The sequence below is a fragment of the Meriones unguiculatus genome, chromosome 16 (assembly GCF_030254825.1).
Source record: "Meriones unguiculatus strain TT.TT164.6M chromosome 16, Bangor_MerUng_6.1, whole genome shotgun sequence".
NCBI classification, from domain to species: Eukaryota; Metazoa; Chordata; class Mammalia; order Rodentia; family Muridae; genus Meriones; species Meriones unguiculatus.
The window spans coordinates 47131222-47153382 of record NC_083363.1 but is presented as its reverse complement, the minus strand read 5'-3'; the positions used below and the strand labels follow the sequence as shown (position 1 = coordinate 47153382).

The following is a 22161-nucleotide window of genomic DNA, read 5'->3' as shown; positions in this document are numbered from 1 at the left end:
CAAACATATACCCACATGAAGATAAGCATACCTATTCATAATTAAAAATAATAAATAAATCTAAAATAATATGTAAATAAACCTTAAAATCTTGTTTAAAGTAAAAAAGAAAGAACGCTCTACTCTCTTTACATGTGGGAACAGCTTGGCTCTGAGTATTTGAGAGCAAGTGAGGAAGAGAGAGCAATAGAGAACCAGAGAAGTAATTTTGTACCCATCTCAAGAGGCTGGATTACATTTATTTTCATTCAATAACCCTAGTTGAACACTTAGTACCTGCTAAATTCACTCTTTTTGAATATCAGAGTTTCATTTTAAGGATAGACTCCTGGCTGCTTCCAGGAGTGTGTAGGGTAAGTTTGTCTCCATGTTGTTTATGATCAAGCTCGGGTCAATGTGTTTCTATGACATCAAAGAGTTGGCACGTGTGTACAGAAAGCATATTCACAGTCTGGCCACAGTGAGAAAAATCTGTGTGTCTTTCGAATGACTTCTTCAGTTACTTCCAAACACAGCTGCCTGTCCTTCCCATAATGCTGACTTTGAAGACTCTAGAACATAACTGCAGGCCTACCTTCTGGTTTATGGAGAAATAGTCTATGACTCTTGTTAACATTTATGGCTTATCTTGAAGAACAAACACTCTGAGATCCTGTTGATGGTGTCACAAACAACTCAGAGGCTTTGGTTAATACACATAGGCTCATCAGAGCTAATTAATCTTCACTGTTGTAATCAAGTTTCTGTGGGTAGCTGGGGCTGGTGCTGTAATGCAGAATAAATAAGAAAAGAATGAATCTTTGTGTCTTGCCATAACACAGCAGGAGATCAAATTGTGTGAGCACTTCATTTTCGTGAGGGTTGGCTATGGGAGACTTTGAATGAGAAACAGAAAACTTAAATAGCTTTGGGCTGTCCATTACTCTCTGGGACACAGCTTGCTGACATGTCTCTGAATGCTTCTTTTTAATATTCTGCCATTGCCCTCCAACATGCACCCGCTAATTTGTAGCCGTAAGTGTTTATAATTGTCAGGTAGTCCAGTGAAATCCTTAGCTGTAGAGAAGCTAATTTATCTTAGGGCCTGACTGAAAGTACATCTGCATTTCAATACTATAGAGTGCCATGGAACAGAAGCAGCATTAAAAAATATACATTTTTCAAAGTGGTTTGGTTAGGTCTCTCTCTCTCTCTCTCTCTCTCTCTCTCTCTCTCTCTTGAAGGAGAAGGACAAGGCAGTGGCTTTTGGAGCAGTTCTTTCATGTGTAAGAATGCTGGCAGTGACACTTGGCCTGTCTCAGAAGTTCACTAATGGGCTTGTAAATGAGTCAAATGCACAATGCTCTAAGGTTTGAAAATAGTGTGTCAGACGTGATTTGCTGTGTGCACACCGTCAAGAAGACCAGGGGAAGTGGCAGGAATTTCCTTGGACTGGCCACGTGAATGGACATAAACACAACTTTTGCTTTTTGAATAGATGGTGATATGGGGAAATCAAATCAGTGACTGTAATGTGACTTACTATGGTCACATAATCTAGAAAATTAACTTGAAAGAAAATGAGGATTTAGTTAGCTCACAGGTCTATATTTAGCTCTTGTAATCTGAGGTGGCCTTCCCTTAGACCTCTCCTGGGGGTGTTAAATAACAATGGCAATCATTGACTTAGGGTCTCTAGTCTTCACTCAAAGACATGGGTGAAGTCTAGGTTTCAGCAAAGACCATGTCTCAAATAATGAAGTGGAGAGCAATATGGAAGACGCTCTTGTCAACCTCGGACTTCACACAGAAAATACACATGCGCACACACAAACTCATATGGGTACACACGCAGAAGACAGAGAGACTAGAATTTCATAATCTCCTTGAAGGGGTGGATAACAGGCTCTCTACTTCCCAACGGCATTACCATGGTAACTCGTGGATCTCTGAGGGACACCTACCCAAGCCAGAACAGTGCTATGTCTATGAACTAGGAAGATATGTCATAAACAGACAGGTAGGAGAGTTTTCACTGTTAAAAATTAAGGTCATGCCATAGTTTTCTCCCATTCGGTATCTACAGGTAGAGGACATCAGATCCTTTAATCCACTTTTGGTGTCCTTCCATAGAGTTCCCTGGTATGTTATCAGGCTGATTGAATCATGTTTCTTCTCAGGCAGGAGGTAGGCATTGTTGTCCATTCTTGGCGTGATATTTTCTGACAGAGACACCCTGGGTTAGACAAGCTTGGTTTTCCGCTGTTACATCTTTAAGTGGGGTGTTGATTCCCGTGAACGCCTCTAGCTATACCCCGAGAAGGACAGCAGGAAGCAAGTTTGCTCTGGCCAAAGGTGAAACAATGATGAAGAAGCAGGCAGAAAAGGAAAACAGATGAGCAAGGCAACATAAGTTTGTGATCGACTGCAGATTGAAGCTGCCTCGCCACCCAGCCTGATTAGCTGTTTTCCAAATCCTGGTATGGTAGAAAGTCACTGGAGAGGACAAGAATGGGAGAAAATCAGGTGCAACACAGGGGATAGCCCAGACAGACAGTTGACAAAACAAATCACCCCCTTGTTTTTCAGTTTCCATGCTTCTAGAAATTAAACAAAACAAAACAAAACAAAACAGCTTCTGATATCGAATATCTTCACATGTAATAAAATACATTTTGGAAGACGGAAACTTATTGTTAGTGAGAGCCCTTGAGAAGTCACTTCTTTTTGCCACTCATAATACACGAGAGGCCAGTTTTGTGTCACTCTGTGCAGCTGCACTTTCCAAAGCCCACTCCCAGCTCCTCAGGCTAGCATCATAGTGAATGAAATTCTTGTCTTTCAGTTAATCAAATAGCAATGACTTTGAAGTCACTGGAAGCCTTGGCTTCAGGTAAAGGTTAGCACTTACTGGCTGCCACCAAATAAAAGACTGCTATTTGGTTGTTATAATTCTTCACTCTTTATGTGTATCCTACAGATTTGTTTTTATTGATGCGTCTGTGACTGTGTGCTTCGAGCCTCTCACTAGACCTAGGACTCAACGTTTTTTTGCGTAGATTGCCAGGCAAGCAAACTCCCGGAGCTCACCTGTCTCTGCCTTCCTCCCCAGTGCTGTGCTTACAGACCCATAAAAACACACATAAGTTTTTATGTGAGTTTTGGGAGCTGCATTTTCAGGTCTTCGTGGTTGCACAGCAAGCCCCAGAAGCCATCTTCTCAACCCTGATTTTCTTTCCTTAAGTTTTTTTTTTTTTTTTTTTTTTTTCATGTCATTTAGGTATGACGGGAATCTTGGCCTCCTGAAAGTAGTTCCCAGTGTCCCTTCTAAGCTTTGTTTTTGGAAGAATTTGTAAATTTTAAAACCATGATTTTTAAAACAATGATCTAATCTGGTCATTTCAGTTGTTACTGACCTCCTCCAGCACTGACTTTCTTTTTGATATTAATGCATTTTTCTAGGATTTTACCCATTTCTTGTAGGTTATCCCATTTGCTGTATATAATTTTTCCAGACAATCCATTATGATCCTTTTTATTTTTGTGACATCTGTTGTAATGTCTTCAATTTAACTTTTGATTTGTTCTAGTTGAAACCCCTGTTCCCCTCCCTCATTAAAATAGCTATTTGTCAATTTTGTTAATTCTTCCAAATAATAAACTTTCATTGTTGACTGATTCTTTTATGGCTTTGATGTTTCCTATAGTGACTACATTGTTATTATTTCATTGTTTTGCAGTTTTGTGTTTGTTTTTCTTATTTTATAGTTCTTTGAGGTGTGATGTTAAACCATTAGTGATATGTCACGTCCTCTCTCCCCTTGATAGGGTCCCTCCCTCCCTCTCTTCCGCCATTCCTTCCTTCTCACCTCCCTCCCTTCATTCTTTTCTCTTTTTACTTTCTTTTTAAATGTAGATATTTACTGTCTCTAAGCTTTCTTCTTAAAAGTACTCTGTCACATCTCACCGGTCTTGATATTGAGGTTTTCATTTTCATTGACGATTTACTCTGTGGTGTATTGGTTCCTTGGGAGCCTATTCTTTGATGTGTCTATATTTGTGAACCTTTGAAAATTTCTCCCATTACTGATGCTCTTAGCTATTAGTTTTATATCATTGTGTTCTGAAGTGGCACTGGATCTGATTTTAACTTTCTTAGAGTTTGTAGATTTTGGGGGGGGGGAAGGCCTATTTTGTGTAGTAAGCACATGGTTTGTTGTAGACATAGCTTTATGTACACTGGACAAAAAGTGCTTATCTTTCTGCTGTTGGATGAAAAGTTCTGCATATGTGTATTGGGTCGAAAGTGCAACTTTAATGCAGTCTGGCACTATGAATTTCTGACTGATTGATACATCCATTGTTGGAAGTGGGATACTGAACCAGCCTATTACTCTTCATCTCTCATTTGAGTTCTTTGCATTTTGTAAAGTTTCTGAGCTGAAGTTTGTTTTGCCAGCTCTAAGTGTAGCTATCTTTCCTCTCTTTTGGTTGTCATTTGGGTGGGATTGTTTCTTTCCATTCTTTCACCTTCAGCCCATACCTTTCATAAGACAGCTTATCCTGGGATTTTGTTTTTAATTCAGTCAGTGAGTTTCCATTGGAGAATTTAATATTTCTAACATTATAAGTAGCAGGTAAAGACTTACTATTGTCATTTTGATATTATCTTCTTCATCATTTTTACTTTGGAATTTGCTAGTTGTCTATAATGCTAATTTAAAAAATTTATTTCTCTTCCTATTTGGCTCCGCTGTGCTTTTTTCTTTAGTGTTTACATCATGCTCATGTAAAACATTCCATTCTTAGAGCCAATTGTTAACACTGATAATTTCTATTACAGTCATGCTCCTCTATATTATGTTTTCTTTAGTGAATCATTACAGCTTTATTTATTCTTTCCTGTTTTGATGTTTAGCCTTCACACTATAGGCCTATATGATTTAGAGACTACCATTGTTGTAATAGAATATTATGGATTTGCACCTGTGGGGTTTCTGTGTTTATATGTTCCATGATATTAATTGTCATTCCTTGCCTCTTCAAGAAATCCCTAACCATTTCTTGCAAGGGAACTCTAGTGGCAATGAAAGATTATTTATTTTTAAGATTCTATCTTTTATTTTGGAAGCATAGCTTTGCTGGATATAATGTTCTTGGCTGATATCCTTTGTTGTTGTTAATTCTTAAGCATGTTGGATGTGTTATCCAGTCTCTCCTGGTCTACAGTGTCTCTTCTGAGATACCCAGTATAATCGATTGCATAGTCTCTTTTCTTTTCCTCCTTTTAAAATTCTCATTGTCATTTAACTGTTAATCAAAAAAAAGTGTGTAAGCATTTTGCCTGTGTGTATGTACACCATGCGTCTGGTGCTTGTGGAGGTGATAAGAGGGTGTTTGCCCTGGAACTAGGCTTACAGAGTATTGTAAGCCACTGTATGGCTGCTAGGGATAAAACCCAGGACCCTTGCAAGAACAACAGGAACTCTTAACCACTGCGTCATCTTTCTAGCCCCTTCACAGTTAGTTTTAATGTGCTTTAGGGATGACATCTCTGGGATGACTAAATCTGGAAAATGTCCTTCTCATGGATCTGGGTGTTCCTGCTTCTCCCAGGGCACAGGGAATTATCAGGAATTATTTTATTAAATAACCTTTCTATCCCTTTCTCTATGTTTTCTCCTGGTAACTCCATAATGCAAAGCTTTGTTCACTGACCAGTACCCATAATGCTGTAGGCTGTCTTTACTCCTTCTTATTCTCTTTTTCTTTCCCTCACTCTGACTGAGTTATTTTGAAATACCATATTCAGGTTCACAGATTTTTAATTTTGTTTGGTTTTCTCTGGGCTGTAATGTACATTATATATATTGACAAAATGTCATGTGCTGTCTGAGCTCACTGAGAAGCTGGCCATAGAAACAGGACCGCACCCCATCCCATTTCAGATCTGAGCATATTTGTCCCAAAGTATTTATTTGACAAGACCTTTTGTCCAGGACTGTGATGGCCTCCCCAAAGCAGCTCAAGAGTAAAAATATTGTGCCCCTAAGAACAGCTAAAAAATGAACTATTTCCAACAGATCCAAATAGATGTTATTTTTGCTTATCCCATGATACAAAAAGTGGAAGTTCAGCTGTGTGATACTGAGCTATGGAGAAAAAGCTCAATCAGGAATTTCAGCCAGTTGCCTCAGTTTCCCCATTTGCTTTCTGCTAGGTGTTGTGAGCACTTGATTTGATGATGTTCTTTCCATCTGTTGTTCTTTTTTCTTTTCCTTGGAAGCATCACTGTGCTGCCCTAGACTCTCTCTGCTGGGAACTCCAGCCTACTGCCTTAAAGGGGCTTCATCCTCTGGGATTCCTGCTGGATGTCTTTATCACCTATCTCTTTAATTATTAATTTATTTGTTTTTTTAATTCATTTTACATCCCGGTTGTAGCCCCATCTCTCTTCTTTTCCCAGTCTTGCTGATGTTTATCTGTCTGTCTGTCTGTCTGTCTGTCTGTCTATCATCTATTATTTATATCTATCATATCTACCTATCATCTGCCTATCTTTTAATTTATATCTATCATATCTATCTATCTATCTATCTATCTATCTATCTGTCTATCTATCTAATACCTATCTATATCTATCTATCTATCTGTTTGTCTATCTATCATCTATTTAGGTATCTATCTAATCTATGTATCTATCTATCTATCATCTATTATCATTTTTTGCTATTTATTCTTTTGCTTCAGCTTAAGAGATACTTAACAGACCTACTCCTTTAAGCCAGAAAACCTGGCCATCCTAAGTCACTCTCATACAGAAGAGCTACTAAAGCTCTCATTTGCCTTTTTAAGTATTTCTTGATTAAAATTTTAACTTCAAGATTTCTATTTGGTTCTTGTTGATGATCACTATCTGTAGAATTTCTCAAAAGGTTGTGAATTGGTTTTTTTTATTTCATTAAATTAGTTATTTGTGCTCTCTTATATTTTGCCAAGTTTCCTCAGGAGCATTATAGAAGTTCCTTTCCAGCTAAAACATAAATCTCATTTGTGGGGACAGTTGTTGAGTCGTTGTATTTCTTTACTGGTATCATGCTTCTTTGCTTTTCCATATCTTTCGAGGCCTGCTCTGTATATATCACGGCTAACATTTCCAAATCCAACATTTCGAGCTTCACAAGAAGAAAGATACACCTGTGTACGGGTCTAAGGATTTGCAGAGTGCGGTAGGTCAGGTGTGTGTGAGTGCAGCCATGGGAGTATAGACTGGTGCTGTGTCTTCATGTGTGATCAGTGGTGATGACCATGGACGTATCAGCGATCTAGGCTGCGGGGACCTGTGAGGGCGGCATTCACTCTTAGTGTAAGGTTTTAGGGATGTGTTTGCTTCTGTCTTCTTGCAGAGAGGAGTGTTATCTGAGGGGGTCTCCTCTGGTGCAGCTCACCCATCATCCTGGCAGCATTGCGATCCATGGCACAGTTGCTCAGGGTGGTTCTGGAGCCAGATACCTGGGCTTCGAGTCTTACAAAACTATTGCCCTACTTGGAAGTTGAAGTGCAGTTTCATGCTTTAAAGGCACAATGGATCTAGTTTTCCAACTAGGTCAAAGTTTTTGCTCCCAGGCACACTTTTAATAACTCAGACACGAGGAGCTGAAATGTAGTTTTGATTCTAAACATAAGCTATCTCAACAATCTGGGACCTGGAACCAGAAGGACAGAGTGACACCTCAGGCTATGGGATAGGAGGACCCGTTCATTGGTAGCTTTAGACACTTACATGTTATGGCACAGCGGTAGCCCAGGCTCTGTGATCCCAGGTACAGCAGCATCAAGGAACCAGGGATGGCAAGATGCTACTGATACGTGGTACCCAGGGCGTGGAGCACTACACAGTGACATCGTAGAGACTTTCCCCTGGGTGATGTGAACAAGTGTCTAGCTCTTTCTTATAGGGTCCAAAAACAAACCAAAGTCTATTCCTCCAAAGTCCCAGTTGGGCAATCAGATAAAGGCCTTACTGACAGAGCACAGGTGAAGGGTGACTTACAGGAGCAACTACGAAACAGCCACATGACCCAAAGTCTCACCTCTGCATGGATGATGATTTCTGCATAGCCGTGTAGATGGCATCCCCTCTCCAATTAACCTTCCACAGCTTGCATAGTGTAGTACTTCCTAGACCACGAGGCCAGGTACAGTTCAGGCAGAATCATATACGCTGGCCAGGAGGCATGGGAAAGACGAGCCAGAATCTCAGTGCGGGTCCAGTGACCTTTCCTATACTCTCCTTCTAGGAGCCAACCCTGCCATCATGAGCCATGCGGAACAGAAACCTTCTGAGATACGCTATCCCACACCCCCAGCACCTCAGCTAATACAGCCCTTCCTCCCCTTCTCTAGGGAGTTAGAGATCCCACCAATCTTTGCAGCTGCGGTTTCTGGGGCACTGTAGACATGACGCTTCATTCACAAGGAATCAGAACTTGAGGTGAACTCTCCGCTCCCTAGACACAGAGGCATTCACGCTCTACCTCTCTGGGACTGGAAAGGCCCTGCAGTCTAAGTCGCTGGCTCTCTGAGGAGCGGATCAATCATCTGTTGTCCAGCAGCATATCCTCTAATGGCAAAGCCTGTGGGGACCAGAGCTTTCGATGGGGGGGGGGGGGTTCTGGAGTCTCTTGTTCTGAGCTACTTAAAGATTTTGACTCTGGCCACCTAGACAGAAAAATGCCATACAAATCAAACATTTGCTGGTAACACATCATAAGGTTCATTTTAAAACAATTCTTTGTTCTGTCTGTAATTTCCCCACTCATTAGTGACACAGGGCAAACAACACACCAATGAAAAGTGTGTTCTCGTTGATTTGCACCCAGAATTAAATCGTGGCCGAGTATTTGATACTGTATGATGCATGTGGACATCTTAAATGCATTTCAGAGTTGGTTGGTATCTTCACTTTATAATCATTCGTGCTGAGTGTACGCAGCCTGCCATAGGACTCGGAATGAATTGCAGAGGTATATGTAAAGCTATTTCAGAAATTGTTAGAAATTCTGTCCTAGCCCCACGTCCAAATTCATTTAGAAATGAAGCCCAAGTCAGTGGCTCAAACAGCAACGTTTGAAACTGAAGCATTCTAATACAACCCGAAATTATGCTAATTTGACACATGATGAGATGAGAGATGACAATAGGAAAATCTTGTCTTTGTATTTGCTAGTTAAGCCATCAGGTGTGCCTGAGAGCAAAAATGAATGTGCCTAGTGAAAATACTGAAATTTGTAACATAACCGCCTGGAACCTGAGCTGAGGTGTGGGCTGCAGGGCGTGCCAGTGTTCACACTGCACAACACACATGCTTTGAAGGCCAGCCCGAGGCCTTGTGATCCAAGACAGGCAAGTGCTGCCAGAAACATCTGGCATTCATTGTGCACTTGGTTCTGACTCAGTTTTCCGTCCCGTGGGGGTCAGAACCCAGCTACTGTTATCAAAGTTTCCATGGCCCCATTTAATCCAATGATTCCGTTTCGAGTCTTGACCTACAATTCAGGAAGGCGGGCTCTTTTTTATCTCTTCTGTAGAGGGAATTGTGTTCTTCCTGGCTTACAGATGTGCTCGACTGGAGGTTGCTATGATCGGGGGTGGGGGGGGCAGACAGCCAGGGACAATCTAGGGGCGCCTGGGCTCTCCAGTATTTCTGCTGCGTCACTGTTTTCTGGTGCTCTCCTTCCTGTTAATGTCTCAGCATCCAGGTGTTTGCCTGTTGTTTGGGGATCTGATGGTAGGGAGACATGCTGGAAGTTAGCCAACAAGCTTGCTGAACTCAACTGCGGACTTCACGGTGCTCTGATTTCTATGAGTTCGAAGACGGTTGAAGCATAAGACAGTTTATTTCAGCTAGCTATGGGCCAGAGGTCCATGTGGTGAGCCTTTTGACTGAGATCCACTACCGTCAGCTAGCATTCAAGGGATGAGGCTGCAGCTCTCCACTTTTCTGGGCTGTGCTCAGAGGCAGTGGCTGAGAAACCTGAGCCGGAGAAAGTCGGCAACCTCCCTAAACACAGTACACAACTTCACTCTCCATTGCTTCCTTCCCCTTCTCCTGTCTGTCACACACAGCACACATATGAGCACACATGCACACGGATACACAAATACATACGCACGCATATGCACAATGGTACACAGATACACACAATTATGGATACACAGATACACACACGCACACCACACATATACAGACACATACCACACACATAATCAGATACAGAGACACACAGACACACACGTTTTACATACAAACACACACACTCTGACACAGACACATGAACACACATAGATACAACACACACATATGGATACACAGATATATACACAAACACACAGATACACAGACATGCATGCATATAGGTACACAGATACCTACATAGACACACATTGATACACACACACACACACACACACACACACACACACACACACACCACACCCTTTCTGAGGTACCAGAGAAGGCTCCATCAGAAGAAGGAGGCTGTTTCCTGAGGCAACTCTTTTCTGGGTCACCTCCTTCCTGCCCCTCTGGTGCTGGGGTTTTCTCAGGTGCGCTGTTAAAGCCCTCTTCCTCGCCCTCTTCATCCCCCCACCCCCATGTGAAAACATCCCGGAAAACTGGCATGTTTGGCTGCAGTCAGAGGCTCTGGACAGCTGATTGCGTTGGAATAATGTTTTTTTCCCCCCTCTCACTAATCCATGGACGGGGCCCGGCTGTGGGGGTGGGGTGGGACTTCACTGGGGCCCCCCAAGAGGGAGCAGATCGATAGCGCTGTCGCTGTTTCCGTCTGTCAGGGTGACGCGCCAACTGGCTAATGCTGAATTATTGATACTCCTTCCCAAAGTGAGTTAACCAAACAATCCAAGTCAGTGAGAGGGGGGGTGGCTGGCTGCAAATGAGGTTAAATCCATTTTGTCACAGGAACAAGAGGCGGATGGCTGCCTCCAAGGCAAATCTGCTTGATTTATGTTTCTGCTGAGACGCGCTCAGGTGCCACAAAGGGAAACAAACAGAACGCAAAATTAGCCTCCTCACCAAAGGGGCTTCAGATGGCCCTCCATAGGAGCCGCACTGACTGGACACCTTTCTCCAGCCCCCGGCAGTGGGATTCCTGCAGAAATGACTAGAAAGGAAGGTCTTTCGTGGTCAAAAGGAGCGTCAAGGTTTCCTTGTGTGATTAGGATTCTTCTGTGGCTTTGACCTTCGGTTCTGAAGGTTATGGCCGGGAACACAACGCCTCAGTGGCAAAATTCTCGCTCTAGATTTCGCGTTGGGTGTTGGGCTTGGAGTACAGTTAATGAATCTTGAGATATGACAAGCCGCAGAGTTTACTGAGTGGTTTCTTGGGAGATCACAGGCTTACTCAGTCCCGAAAAGTCTACCCATTGGGGGAGCATATTATTGTTATTCGTTGCATAAACAGCTGCTTTAATTTAAAGCACAGAGGTACCAAGAGGGGCTTGTCCTGAAATCACGGATGCTCCAGGTTGCCAGGGGCAGTAATTAGTTGGGAAGGCTCCAGATTCCCACTAATTTGGATGAGCTTTTTACTCAAGTGCCTGCTAAGATGTGTGCACAGAGCAGAATGGGTAAAGGATTGAGTTTCACGAATTTTAAGCATTTCACAACAACCCACCTGTCTATCTTTTTTTTCAGCCATCTTTCCCCAAGCCCAGTGAAGTGTTACAAACATGGGTCCGCAGCGCCATCTAGTGGACAGGAGAGGGGGGCAGTGCAGAGAGGACAGGCTCTAGCTTTCGAACGTCAAGCAAATTTGGGGTAAGGCCCAACTCTCTTGCTCATTGTGGGGTGCCTTGGAACCATTCTCGACGGAAAGAAGGGTGAAGCTGATACAGGAACTGCTGCTGTAGTGTGGCCAGAGCATCCATTATTGAAACAGGCAGAGGAGAGAGGCTCCAGCCGCAGGAGCAAGCATCGATCAGCGCATTTCGATCAGCGGAGAAATCAGTTATTAATCAACAAAGAGCTATTGATTTCCCAGTGTCATCTCATCCAGAAAGTGGTGTGTCCACCGTGACTATTAACAATCAGTGTGCTGGGAAGTTAACCACTAGCGACCATGTCCCTGGCTTCAGCAAGCGGATCATTAAAGGATGGGAGTCCCTGAGCTCTCCCAGCGATGGCTGGATGAGACTGAGGGATTTTAAACAAAGCGTGGGACTCATTTGCATCCTATAGTTCAAAATGAGAGAACCATTAATTCTCTTTTTACAAGAAACATTTGAAAGCTGCATGCATTATACACCATGAGAGTTCTTTTGTTTAACTAAAAATGTAATTATTGAAGCCACGGAGGAAATCGATAATTGACAGAGGTTTATCAAGTGATTGCTAGAGCCAGGCACTCCTCAGCGGGGGACAGGCATTCAGTTGCTGCCCTCTGGTTCGTGGGAGACACTTGCTGATATACGTACGCCATTGACACCAGAATGCTGACAAAACCTGGAACCAATGTTTCTCTAATTTTATATAAATACATGTTGAAGGCACGTTAAAACACCAGGAAGGCCTGAGGAATGTCCCCGAAGAGAGACATAATATCCAAACACACTCAGTTTAGCCTTGGCTTTCTTGCCCCACTTTATTTTAATGAGATTATTTTTACTGATATCATTAATTATGTGGACCTTCAGTGTGGTTTTCTTATGAAAATTATCCTTTAATCAAGCTATTTTAGATTAATGACTATACAATCCTTTGGGACTTGAATCAAGGCCAGTTTCTAAAAGCTTACTCCACAGGGTCCAGTCAAGGGCAGAATTGATGTTACATGATGGCTGCTTGGATTTCATACTCTATTCATACAAGGTCAGCTTTTCAACTAATTGACTGTGGAAAAGGGTTGACATCTTTTGGGAATCTGGTGAATTGGAGGCAGAGGAGGGAAAGAAAAAAGGAAGAGGAGGAAGAAGGAGAAGAAGGAGGAGAAGAGAGAAGAAGGAAGAGGAGAAGAAGGAAGAGGAAGAAAAAGAAGAAAGAGGAGGAGGAGAAGGAAGAGGAGGAGGAGAAGCCTGCTCTGCCCTCTGTACAGATTTGAACCCACGGTCTTCCCATATCTAATTTCCTTAAGTGCTTTTTTGTTTACCTAGTGTACAGTAGGCCTAGGAAAAAGCAAACAAGCAAAAACAGCAAGCAACAACAACTATGCCTTTAAAAGTTTTTCTTGTAAAGTGTTCTGACCTCTTTGGGTATTTCAAACAAAACACACACGCACATACGTACACACACAGGCACATATGTACACACACACACACACACACACACACACATGCAAACACACACACACAGGCACACACACTTGGGGATTCAAAGCTAACATCCACATATGAGGAGTGTCCTATCTAGTTTTATGTCAGCGTGACACAATCTAGAGTCATCCGAGAGGAAGGACCCTCACTTAAGAAAATGCCCCCATAAGACAGGGCTGCAGGGCATTTTCTTAGAGATTGATGTGGGTGGTGCCACCCCCTGGGCTGGTGGTCCTGGGTTCTATGAGAAAACAGGCTGAGCAAGCCATGGGGAGCAAGCCAGTAAGCAGCACCCCTTCATGGCCTCTGCACTGTCTCCTGCTTCCAGGTTCCTGCCTGGGCTGAGTTCCTGTCTTGGCTTCCCTCAGTGGACCTTGGGATATATTAGCCAAATAGAACCTTTTCCCCCCAAGTTGCTTTCGGTCATGGTGTTTCATTACAGCAAGATTAATAATAGCACTAACTAGTTATCTCACTCAGAACAATTGTCTCCAGATCTATCTATTTACCTCTGAATTTCATAATTCGCTTTCTTAATAGAATTTTCTTAATAAAATTCCCCTGTGTAAATGTACCACATTTTCACTATCTATTAATCAGTTGTTGGACACTTAGGTGATTTCCATTTCCTGGCTATTGTAAACAGAGTAGCAATGAAAATGGATGAGCATGTGTCTCTATAGAGGTGTATCGTGTCCTTAAGGTATATGCCACAGTGATGTAGCTGAATTGTGTGGAAGATCTACTTCTAGTTTTCTGAGGGACCTCCATGCTGATTCCACAGTGGCTGGACCCATTTGGACTCCCACCAAAAGTGACTGTTTGATTATTATTTCATCTGGAGACACGGTTGGTAGATTGCTTTCATGTTACAGACTCTGGAGAACCTAAGATGATTATGGCAGTCTCCCCATGTGTTAGGATGTCCTCACCCAGGAGATAGACTTGGTCCAGGCAATCACATATCAAAAGAAAGTCCAAGGGAAAGGCAGGCTTTACAAGCTTTTCACACCACTAAGTGTGAGTCTGTTGCTGTTGCAATCCTGCACTGACACCAGAATCCACCTTCTGTCTCGAACTGTGCTTTAAATACAGTCTCCTTCTACGGAACTCCTAGGCTTGCAGTCCTGGATCAGGAGTGCTGAGCTACCTGCATTGGGCATCCGGTGGGTTCCGTAATGGAAGTTTTGGCTTCCTTAAAAACTCAGTTATGTTACGCAAACATGTTCTTGTTATAAACCCAAGTGTGGGGTTTAATCTGCCCACAGCTGATCCTTGCCTAGCACAGGGGCGTGGTCTGTGCCAGCTGGAGTTCGTTGAATTCTGAGGACTTTGAGGGTTATAACCATTTTAGACCAGAAGAAGAAGAAGGCCAGGCAGCTTGGAGGAGGTGGAGAAGGACTGCTTGCTGTGTTTGCTAGTTTGCTGGTTGCCTGGACTTTTGGATATCCTGACAATTGAGATTGGTATTGCCACCCAGAAGAAGTAAAGAGATCTATGTCCCCTTTCCCTCCCAACCTTCTTTCTCCCCTCCCTGGGGTTGGGTGTTTGGAAGGGAGGTATACGCTTCAAGGAACCCACAAATAAAGTAGCATTTGAAAAACTCATGCCTACAGGGTTCTCAGTCTGTCCAGCTCTAGGGGATCTGACACTGTCTTTGGGGTTGAGAGGCACCTGCACATATGTGGTGTAATACACAAATGAATACAAATAAATCTGGGAAAGAGAGGGGGGAGAAAGCACATTTAGGGGTTGGTGAGCTATTCAGGGATGCTAGGGGGCATGAGGAGGGCAGAGAGAGGAGCCCCAAACTTCAGGCTGGCCATTCTAAAAGGCTTTTATGTGCGGGGTTAAGGGTCAGGTTATCGCAGAGGTTTTTGGGGGAGGAATATGATCAGATCTGTTTTTGTAACAGGAAGTTGTCTACCATTTGAAGAAGCAGGACAAGCAATTAGGAAGTTGCTTCGATGGTCCAAGTGACAGACACTAAGAGCCTCCAGTAAGACCATGGGAGCGGGGACAAAATGGCATCGGCAAACGGAAAAGAGTCAGGAGGCAGATATGTTGTAATTAGGGACAAATGTGGACTGTGGAGATTGAAGAGGAGGGAAGACCTGAGGGTGCGGTCTTCCCTCTTCTTCAGTGTTGGGCTTCCTGTGTGGGAAGTCTAACTTAACAGACTGCATGGTAACAGGTGGCTTTTGAAGGAAAATGGTTAACTCAGTTTTGTCAAGATTGGATGTCAAGGGTTGTTGTTGTTTAAAGAAAGAAAGAAAACGAACGGGAGCAGGCTGTTAGTACCTGCGTCAGGCTGAATGGAACTAATGCGTCAGTAATGGAGCTGATTCCATGGTCGCCCTTCAAATGTCCAGGCAAGCAGACATAGACTCATAGCTGTTCCCTCTTCCTCTCAATACAGCCAGTTGAAGTCATGATTCAGGCAATCAGCGATGGCTAAAAGTTACTCACGTCGCTGTGCACACATAGACTACTAAGAGTATGCTTGCAATGTGTGGGAAGATGGAAAGGCCGATCCATTAGATGGTAATAAGACTAGGCTTTGGATCCACATCAGCCGAGTGGTATGGATTAGGGTGAGCGGAAATACTCAGAGAGCTCCACAGCCTTTTCTTTCACTGGTCTAGGTCCATTTCTGCTGTTGTGACACAACACCGGAAGATAACACAGAAGCTAAGAAGGGCTATCGTAGCTCACAGCTTGAGGTGACAGCCCTCTCTTACAGGGAAAGCAGAGCAGCAGGAACTCGAGCCAGTTACACCAACTTCGTCTGTAAGAGCAGACTGAAATGAATGCACGCGTGGTCTTTTGTTTATTTGATTGTACTCAACTTGATCTTTTTATTTTTTATTTTTATTTTGTATATTAATTACAGTTTATTTACTTTGTGTCCCAGCTGTAGCCCCCTCCCTCACTCCATCTGAATCCCTCCCTCTCTCCCTCCCTCATCTCCTCCTTGCTGCTCTCTAAGTCCACTTCTAGGGGAGAGGACGCTGCTGCTGGCTTTCCACCTGGGCTTTCCCCGCATATTCTAAAGCAATCAAGACAAGCTCCCAGAGAGAAGCCCACAGGTTCATTTATCTGGACGATTAATTTTTAAGTTTATTAGTAATGTATTTACATTTCTTCCACTTCTCTCTCTCTCTCTCTCCAGTTCCTTCCATGTCCCCTGGCTCCCTCCAAAATTTACGACTTCTTTAACCATTATTATTTTACATATACACATATGTATAAATAAATTCGATCTTAGTTACATTCAGAGTCGCTCCTATTTGTACATGTTTATTGCTGGCCACTTGGGACTGGATAACTGTTAGGGAGCTCATGCCTGGAGAAGACTAATTTTCCCTTTTTCAGAAGGCATTAATTGCAGGTGAGATTTCCCCTACTCACAATGGCCTGTCAACCAGTTTAGCCATCATGCAGATCTTAGGCAACTCCGTGGTTGTGAGTTCATGGGCACAGCTTCCCTGTCAAATGTAGAAGTGGCTGTCTCCCAGCTGACACTCTGGTCATCAGGCTCTTACCGTCTTGCCTCCTCTTTTGACACATTCCCTGAGCCTCATAACACTTTCTTACTGCGACACTTCCCAGGTGATTGTGGGTTGTGTCCAGTTGATAATTAAAGCTAACCATCACATCTTTATCAGGTACTTCTCTTCTCTTTTAGCCAACCTTCCCCTCCCCCCATCCCCGACAGTACAAGGCTGAGTAGAAAATATCATTTCAACCCAGAGAAAATGTGAGAAGTCCCAGAACTTCTTACTGATGAGGGCAGATGTCAGGCAGTGAAAGAAGGTGCTGGAATCTCTGAGAGAGCTTATTAAGCGCTGAAGAATTTGTTTCCTGGATCTGTATGTCTTTGTATTTGATTAATTAACTAGTTAATTAAAAGGAAGGTCTCACTAGGTAGCCAGGGCTGACCTTGACTTCATAGCAACTTTGCATCATTTCTATCCTTCCCCAACTCTAGTGCTGAGATTATAGAGATGAACTGGCATGCTCAGGTGGATTTGCATGTGCTTTAAAAATATATTTTAAAAACACTGTTTGACATAGAAATAAAATTAATTCTTTGACAGTTTCATACATTTATATGGTTTTATTCATTTCATGTCCCACTTTTTCTTCTCCCTTCCTCTCCCACTCATGTCTATGTTCTCAAAGAGTCTCTCTCTCCTTTTTTTTTGTGTGTGGCTGTCATACTCAGGGGTTCTGTTGCTGTGAATGAAACACCATGACAATAGCAACGCGGGTAGGAACGTGCGTTTATTTGACTCACATGTCACAGTCCATTGAAGGAAGCCAGGGGAGAACTCAAACAGGGCAAAAACTTGGAGGAATCTGGCCAGCTAGCTTGTTCCTCCTGGCTATCTAAGCCTGGTTTATTATAGAACCCAGGACCTGGGATGACCCCACCCAAAATGAACTGGACCCTTACCCATCAATAACTAAGAAAATGTCCTACAGCCAGATCTTACGGAGGCATTTTCTCTCCTTTCAGATGACTTTAGCACGGTGGCCCACTGAGTTTAGTTAGTTCCTTCCCTGAGCGTGGGTGGGAGGTTATTTGTTAATGGCTATAGTACTAATGGCTATAGAACTCCCCCAACAACTGTTAATTGTCAATAGTCCCTCGGGAATGGCGGGGCTTCTTGGACCTCTCCCCCATTCACGATGGGGTGTTGAGGGGCCTAGTCTTGTACAGATACTTATAGATCCATTGTTTTCTCAGTGCAATCTAATCACTATTAGGCCATACTCAGAAGACATCTTTTGCTTCACATTTCCCACCCTCTGGCTCTTACATTTTCCAGTCCCCTCTTTCATGACATTCACTGAGCTTTAGAGGCCTTGACAGAGCTGTCTAATTCGGGGGTTGATCACTCCACCATCACTTATTCTTAGCACTTTGGCCAGATACACGTTTCTGTATTAACTGCCACTGACTTCAGTGATAAGCTTCTCTGATGAAGGCAGGGTACAGCACTGATAAATGGGCAGAAGCACAAATATTTACAAGGATTCTTGGCTAGATTTCTAGAACCAGGACTCTTTTATTTTTATTTTTTATTTTTGTGCAGCACGCCTTAAATCAGAAAGCAGTTGTTTGCTCCCATAACAGTTATGCCCTTATTGCAGGAGCGGTTCCGTCTTGCCTGTGAGGTCATCATTATAGTTCGCAACTGTGTGAGACTGTTGACGATTTCTCCTCCCTGGCAGTACCTATAGCATCTTCCGGCACCGTGAAGGTTAGTCTGCCTGGAATAATCATCCAGTTGTCCTTAGTCCTGATTTGCCTGTGAAATTACGTTTCTGGTCTGTGCCACATCGAGTGGCAAGATGCTAAGGCACCTTGCATCACGTAGCTGAAGCAACTGGCTCTGAGGCTAGACAGGCTGAGAATATCGCCCCTGTCAGCTGATAGGAAGTTGCCTGCTCTGGCCTTACTTACAGACTTTAATGCCCATCCCTTGGACGACTGGAGTACTTCCCTAATCGCTTTAGGTCCTGACTAAGTTTCTTCTGTGATAAGGCTGTGCTTATGCGGCTAATGATGCCACTGTGCTTTCTGGCCTCCTTGTCCTAGAGGACAGCTTTTGTGGTCAGAGGTGACTTCAGGGACTATTTGAGCCTTAAGGTTAACCAATTTGATTAGAGTTTTGAATGCAATCATTTTCCAGCTCTTACTCAAGCAGATCTCTGTGCTTGAGTCTCAGCTTTGATACTCACTAAGTATATAGCCTGGGACTGCTTACATGTTCTTGGATATATAGTCATTAAATTGCTTAATCTTCAGAGCTGTGTGTCGGTGTCAATATTATTTCTAGTTAAGTGCCCAGTTTCAATTCGTCTCATTCAGAAATTCTATTAAGTATATGAAAAGTAAATGAGCTAATGTGTGAAAAGCTTGTAAGAAAGACATGCTACAACAACAACAACAATAACAACAACAACGTTTTAGGAGCTGGAAAGATGGTTCAGAGGCAAAGAGCAATTGCTGCTCTTCTAGACGACCCCAGACTACCCATGTCAGCCAAACCCAGTTCCAGGGAATCTGGCACCCTTTTATGGCCTCCATAGCCACCAAGCATGCACACAGTGCACAGACAGACAGACAGACAAGCAAATACCCATACACAAATAAAATAAAACACATTAAAAATAAAAAACATTAGATTTCTGTTTATAAATCTAGTACATTTTAAGAGTCATTTGTAAAGTAACTTTTACAATCTAACAAACCTGGGATTTAAAGCACACTTACAAATTCAGTGTTCATTATTTCTCTTAAGGAATTCATTTTTTTTTTCTAAGAGAAAAAAAAAAACAGGCAACAGAAACTACCTAGATAATTATCATAATGTAAATCTATCACCCTATAAATATGGAGAGCTTGGGGATTTAGGATAGTGAAGGGAGCGGTGATGCAATGCATTATGGGTATAGACAAAGGAGAACAGGATCTCTGGAGAATATACAAATGGTAAAAGGCGTGGGGAATTTGTAGGGCAGGTAGCTGAATGTGGAGTGCTTGACAAGTGTCTGGGCTCCTATGCTCCATCACAGACACTGAAAAAGAGAGAAAAGCCCATTAGGGCTGACTAGCTTATCATGAGAAAAATCCTTCTCCGAGCTGGATAGGCCTCTCCTGCCATCAGCATCACTTGATTCCAACACTGCTTTAAATCCTAATCAAATATTATTTTAATTTTCAGTTAATGAAAACAATAGAAGTTGTCCATAGGATGGTTTCTTAGCAACTCTATTTCATCATTAAATATTATAAACAAACTATAGAAACCTGCCATTTATTCCCTAGACATAGCTTAGGATATTAACATTACAGGTTTGATTTATAGCACCATTTATCTGTCAATTACACATTCTCTGAGGGTTGGAACTGACTACATGCTTTTAAAGCTGCCCGACCTTGCTACTTGCTCGCCTTATAACCCTGGCGCAGTCATACACCTCCGTGTGCCTCCGTTTTCTCATGTGTCAAGTCAGGAATCTAATAGCAGGTAGCTGCCTTAAAAAACAAATAGGAGTTCAAATGGCTCAGTGGTTAAGAGTGCTGTTCCAGAGGTTCTAGGTTTGGCTCCCAGCATCTTTATGACGGCTTTACAACCACCTCTGACTCCTCTTCAGGGGATCTGCATGCAAAAGGCATGACTATTTGGAGCAAACACTCATACTCATAAAATAAATGCATCTTAAAGAAACAGAAATAGATCCTTCTTTCTTTTCTGCTAGGTACCAGCTGCTTGCTGTAGAAATGGGCAACTTCATGAAACCTGGAAAAGTGGTGCTGGTCCTGGCTGGATCCAACTCCAAATGCAAAGCCATCATCATGAAGACTATTGATGACGGTACCTTGGACTGCTCTTATAGCCAGGTCCTGCTGGCTGGAATTGACCGCCATTCCCAAAGAATGACAGCTGCTCTGGGCGGGAAGAAAATCGCCAAGAAATCAAAGATCAAGTCCTTTGTGAAAGTTTGTAACTACAATCACTTTATGCCCACAGGGTACTCTGTGGACATCCCCTTGGACAAAACTGTGGTCAACAAGGATGTCTTTAGAGACCCAGCTCTGAAATGCAAGGTCGGGCAGGAAGTCAAGATAAGGACTGAGGAATGATACAAGACAGGGAAGAACAAATGGTTTTTCCAGACTCTACACTTTTAGATACAGTTTTGTTTCCATTAATAATAATAATAATAATAATAATAATAATAATATATTTGTGGCTGGAGAGATGGCTTAGCAGTTGAGAGCACTGGCTGCTCTTCCAGAGGACCAGGGTTCAATTCTCAGTGAACAAATGACTACCAACAACCATGAGTAAATCTAGTTCCAGAGGCTCCAACACCCCCTTCTGGTCTCTGCAAGGACTGGATGCACTTGGATCACAAATGTACATGTAGGCAAAACGTCCATAAATAGAAAGTAAAAACAAATACAGTCTCAGAAGACATAAGCATATCATATTAAACGGCTTAGTATTTGTTAAAAATTGACTGACCATGTGATCTTGAGTCTATTTCTGAATGTTCTGTTCCATTTTCTTTGTCAGCATGTTCATTTGTATTTAGACAAATATCACAGTGTGTGATTACTGTAGCTTTAAACTAAATTTACTGCTTAGAAAACATTTTTTAGTCTTGTTTTTGTTCCCAGAATAATTTGGTTTAGCTTCTACTGCTAAAGCTCCCTGAACGTGAACTGCTGCTTATGGAAGGGGGTAAAATTTTAAACTCAATTTTTTTTTAACATATATAGGGCTATTCATATTTTATTATTTAATTTAATTTTAATTTTTGGTGTTTCTGAAACTTCTTATTATGATTTTTCATGCAATATTTTAGTCATGTTTTTTTTTCTGCTTTTTAATTTTCTCCCAGATTCTGCCCACCTCTTTTATTTTATTTTATTTTTTAAAAATTCTTTATTAATTATACTTTATATACTTTGTATATAAATACTTAAATATACTTTGTATCCCCCTGTGGTTCTCTCGTCCCAATCCCTCCCTTCCTCCACCCTCTGCATGCATGCCCCTCCCCAAGTCCACTGATAGGGGCGGTCTTTTCCTTCCTTCTGATCCTAGTCAATTAGGTCTCATCAGGAGTGGCTGCATTGTCTTCTTCTGTGGCCTGGTAATGCTGCTTCACCCTCAGGGGGAGGTGATCAAAGAGCAGGCCAATCAGTTCATGTCAGAGACAGTCCCTGTTCCTATTACAATGGAACCCACTTGGATACTGAACTGCCATGGGCTACATCTGTGCAGGGGTCTTAGGTTATCTCCATGCATAGTCCTTGACACAGAGGAC

At 42.5% G+C, this 22161-nt stretch overlaps 1 protein-coding gene across 1 annotated transcript; it reads left to right on the top strand.

Annotated features, from left to right (window-relative positions):
* The first annotated feature begins 20605 nt into the window (after positions 1-20605).
* Positions 20606-20968, top strand: LOC110555726 (large ribosomal subunit protein eL27-like). Its single transcript, XM_060368941.1, has one exon. The coding sequence runs from the start codon at positions 20606-20608 to the stop codon at positions 20966-20968; it is 363 nt and encodes a 120-aa protein (XP_060224924.1).
* The last annotated feature ends 1193 nt before the right edge of the window (positions 20969-22161 follow it).

Coding starts and splice junctions, on each gene's coding strand:
- LOC110555726 (XM_060368941.1), top strand. CDS start 20,606: ATGGGCAACTTCATGAAACCTGGAAAAGTGGTGCTGGTCCTGGCTGGA.